This window comes from Echinops telfairi, unplaced genomic scaffold (assembly GCF_000313985.2).
Source record: "Echinops telfairi isolate 266 unplaced genomic scaffold, ASM31398v2 ScPeMD7_7459;HRSCAF=8497, whole genome shotgun sequence".
NCBI lineage: Eukaryota > Metazoa > Chordata > Mammalia > Afrosoricida > Tenrecidae > Echinops > Echinops telfairi.
The window spans coordinates 6,777,472-6,779,996 of NW_022111359.1; the positions used below are offsets into that span (position 1 = coordinate 6,777,472).

The window sequence follows — 2,525 nt, forward strand, 5'->3', positions numbered from 1 at the left end:
CTCCCCGTCCTCAGGATCCCGTCCCTGTGTGCAGACAGCGACCCTAGACGCTGGGCTAGACCAACCAGCTCGTGGCATCAGGATCCCTGGAAGGCCTTCCGGCAGCCTGCTGTGTGCCGAGGACACAGCCTTGCTTTCTGGGAGGCAAGCAGAATGGAAGAACTTACCGATGAAGATCAAAGACTACAGCCTTCAGGATGGAAGACACCCCAACAGAGGAAACCAACGACCTCAGAACTGGACCGAGAAACAACAGTGTGATGCAAAGAGCAAAGCAGTCAAGGGTTTCCATCTGGCTGGGATCTGCCACCAGCGCCCACTGGTGCCGCACTCGAGCACTCAAGGGACACACTGCCTTGGGCACTTCTGCAAAAGCCCTCTTGAAAAATGTCCAGGAGCCACAATGCCACTGGCAGGACTCAGCTGGGAGCCGTGGTGATGTCATATGCACGTGACAGTTGACCAATCAGTCGGTGCCTTGGAAGGTTGGTATTGGCAAGAAGAGTATCCGGACGATGGGTTCCCAGAAGGAGCCAGGCTTAGGGCCATGCCAGCAAAGGCTTCTCAGAAGTGAGCATGGCAAGACTTTGGCTGAGTGACCAGCAGTTCCAGTGCTGATCAAAAAGATGCCCTGGTTACAAAATGAGGACTGATCAGCCAAAAACCAGGGCCAGCTTCCCAGACATGGATTGACAGTGGTCCCACAGGGCACTGAGTGTACCTGTCTGGGCAGAGTTTCCTGCTGTCATACGCTGTGGGTCCTGTGGACTCAGTTCTGACTCACAGGGACTCTGTGGAGCGGCAGGAAGCACCCCCCATCCTACGTCATCCTCACAGTGGTTCTGATGTTTGAGCCCAGGGCTGCAGCCACGGTGTCCACCCATCTCCTTGTTCCCTGCCCCTCCACTTTGCCCAGCATGAAGTCCTTCGTCAGGAATGTGTCCAAAGTTCAGGAGCCAAAGTCTCGCCATCCTTGCCTTTCAGAGCATTCTGGCTGGACTTCTTACGCGGCAGATCTGGGGGTTCATTTGACAGCCCGGGGTTCCGACCATATCCCTCACCTGCACCATCGTTCAAGGGCCACTGCTCAGGGGGCGGAAGCTATGGTCGCTTCATCTCGAGACACCGCCAGCTCATCACTCACCTCCAAGGGGTTGATGAGCGTCTGGGAAATGGCTACTGCCAGAGACCCCGCCAAGATGCGCTCCTGGAAGGTGGGGTTCGAGGACTCTCCGAAGTGAGCCTGACACTGCGGGTGGGCCCGAGAGAGGAGAGAGGAGGGTGAGCACAGCTCTTGGGTCCTTCAAGCCTCAATCCCACCCTGGAAAGGGCCTGAGGACGCGGACAGGGGACGGGGGGCACGGGTGGGGGTGCAGAGGATGGGGCTCAGACACCCATCCCTTCCTACCTGCTCAAAGACCAGGAACTTGATCCCATACTCAGGGGGAATCTTGAGCAGGTTTATACCATTGTCGCACCACAGGGAGCGAAGCCCCCCTCCTGTGTCAGGCTCCGTAACCCCCCCAGCAGGTTCATAAGGTGTTTTTTGGAAGAGTAAACCTGAGGGCAGAAAGGGCCTGACCCTTGGACGAGCCCCTCCCCAGTACCCTCTCCATTCCCATGCCAGCCCAGCCTGCAGCTCCCAGCTCCCCATCTGGCCCACAGCCAGCCCCATTCCACCCTCGGTCTCCTTCCCTCACTCCGAGCTTCCATCTCCCCCTCTGCTCAGCTTCCCACCTCCCCCCCAAACCACACTCTCCTTTCTGTATCCCCAACAATACCCCAGAGCCCCACCCAGAAGCCTGGTTAAGCCTGCTTTCTGTGCCCCAGTGGCTGCAGCTGCGGCCCCACCCTCACACCTGCATGTGCACTCAGGTCCGGTCCAGAGGGGCGGTGCTGGTGCGGGACGCGGCCCCGCCACGGCTCCCGAGAAGAGAAACTTCCACCAGGCCCCCTCCATGTCCATCCTTGCGTCCCCTATGGGGACCATCAGGACTTCACCAGTATCCAACAGCTGTGGGCCAGATAAAGACCCACCCCCCCCAGTGTCATGGGCCCACCACTCCCTGTCCAGGTGGGAAGCTCACGCTGGTCCTCTCTGCCTGGAGGTAGGACTCTGGGCTAACCTGGAGGGGCTTAAGAATTGAGCTGTGTTCCCCAAAAGATACTCGTGGTCACTCTTAACCAGCGTGGAAGTGGGGTGGTTAAGTGCCCCACTGCTCACCCAAAGGTCAGCCGTCCAAGCCAACCAGCGAGAAGAAAGATGTGATGAACGCATCCCCCTCAGTGGAATCTTTCAGGACTGAGCAGACAGGAACCCTCCAGAGGAGCAGGCCAAACCCAGCCAACCCACTGCCATCGGCCAATTCCGACACAGCCGCCCTGCCCACAGAGTAGAGCTGCCCCTGCAAGTTTCTGAGGAGGTCCATCTTTTTTTTTTTTAAGTATAATTTTAAAATTTATTTATTTGGTAGTTTTTTGAGACGGTTCACCTTTGAGCGATAGTTGGCCTAATCTGTCTTCCC

General features: G+C 57.5%; 2 protein-coding genes across 2 annotated transcripts in view; both read right to left on the bottom strand.

The window, feature by feature from the left end:
* Positions 1 to 1,210, bottom strand: part of LOC101642409 (KH-type splicing regulatory protein) — a 14,915-nt gene extending 13,705 nt beyond the window's left edge. Inside the window, exon 1 of the mRNA XM_013007686.2 lies at positions 1,145 to 1,210. The gene's annotated coding sequence lies outside the window, so the exon portion shown is untranslated. The remainder of the gene's footprint in view (positions 1 to 1,144) is intronic.
* The window catches only part of SLC25A41 (solute carrier family 25 member 41), a 6,989-nt gene that overhangs the window by 3,128 nt on the left and 1,336 nt on the right, over positions 1 to 2,525 (bottom strand). The window contains 5 exon segments of the mRNA XM_045300062.1: positions 1,145 to 1,249; positions 1,409 to 1,488; positions 1,491 to 1,560; positions 1,860 to 1,918; positions 1,921 to 2,014. Coding sequence (XP_045155997.1) covers positions 1,145 to 1,249; positions 1,409 to 1,488; positions 1,491 to 1,560; positions 1,860 to 1,918; positions 1,921 to 2,014 — 408 coding nt within the window.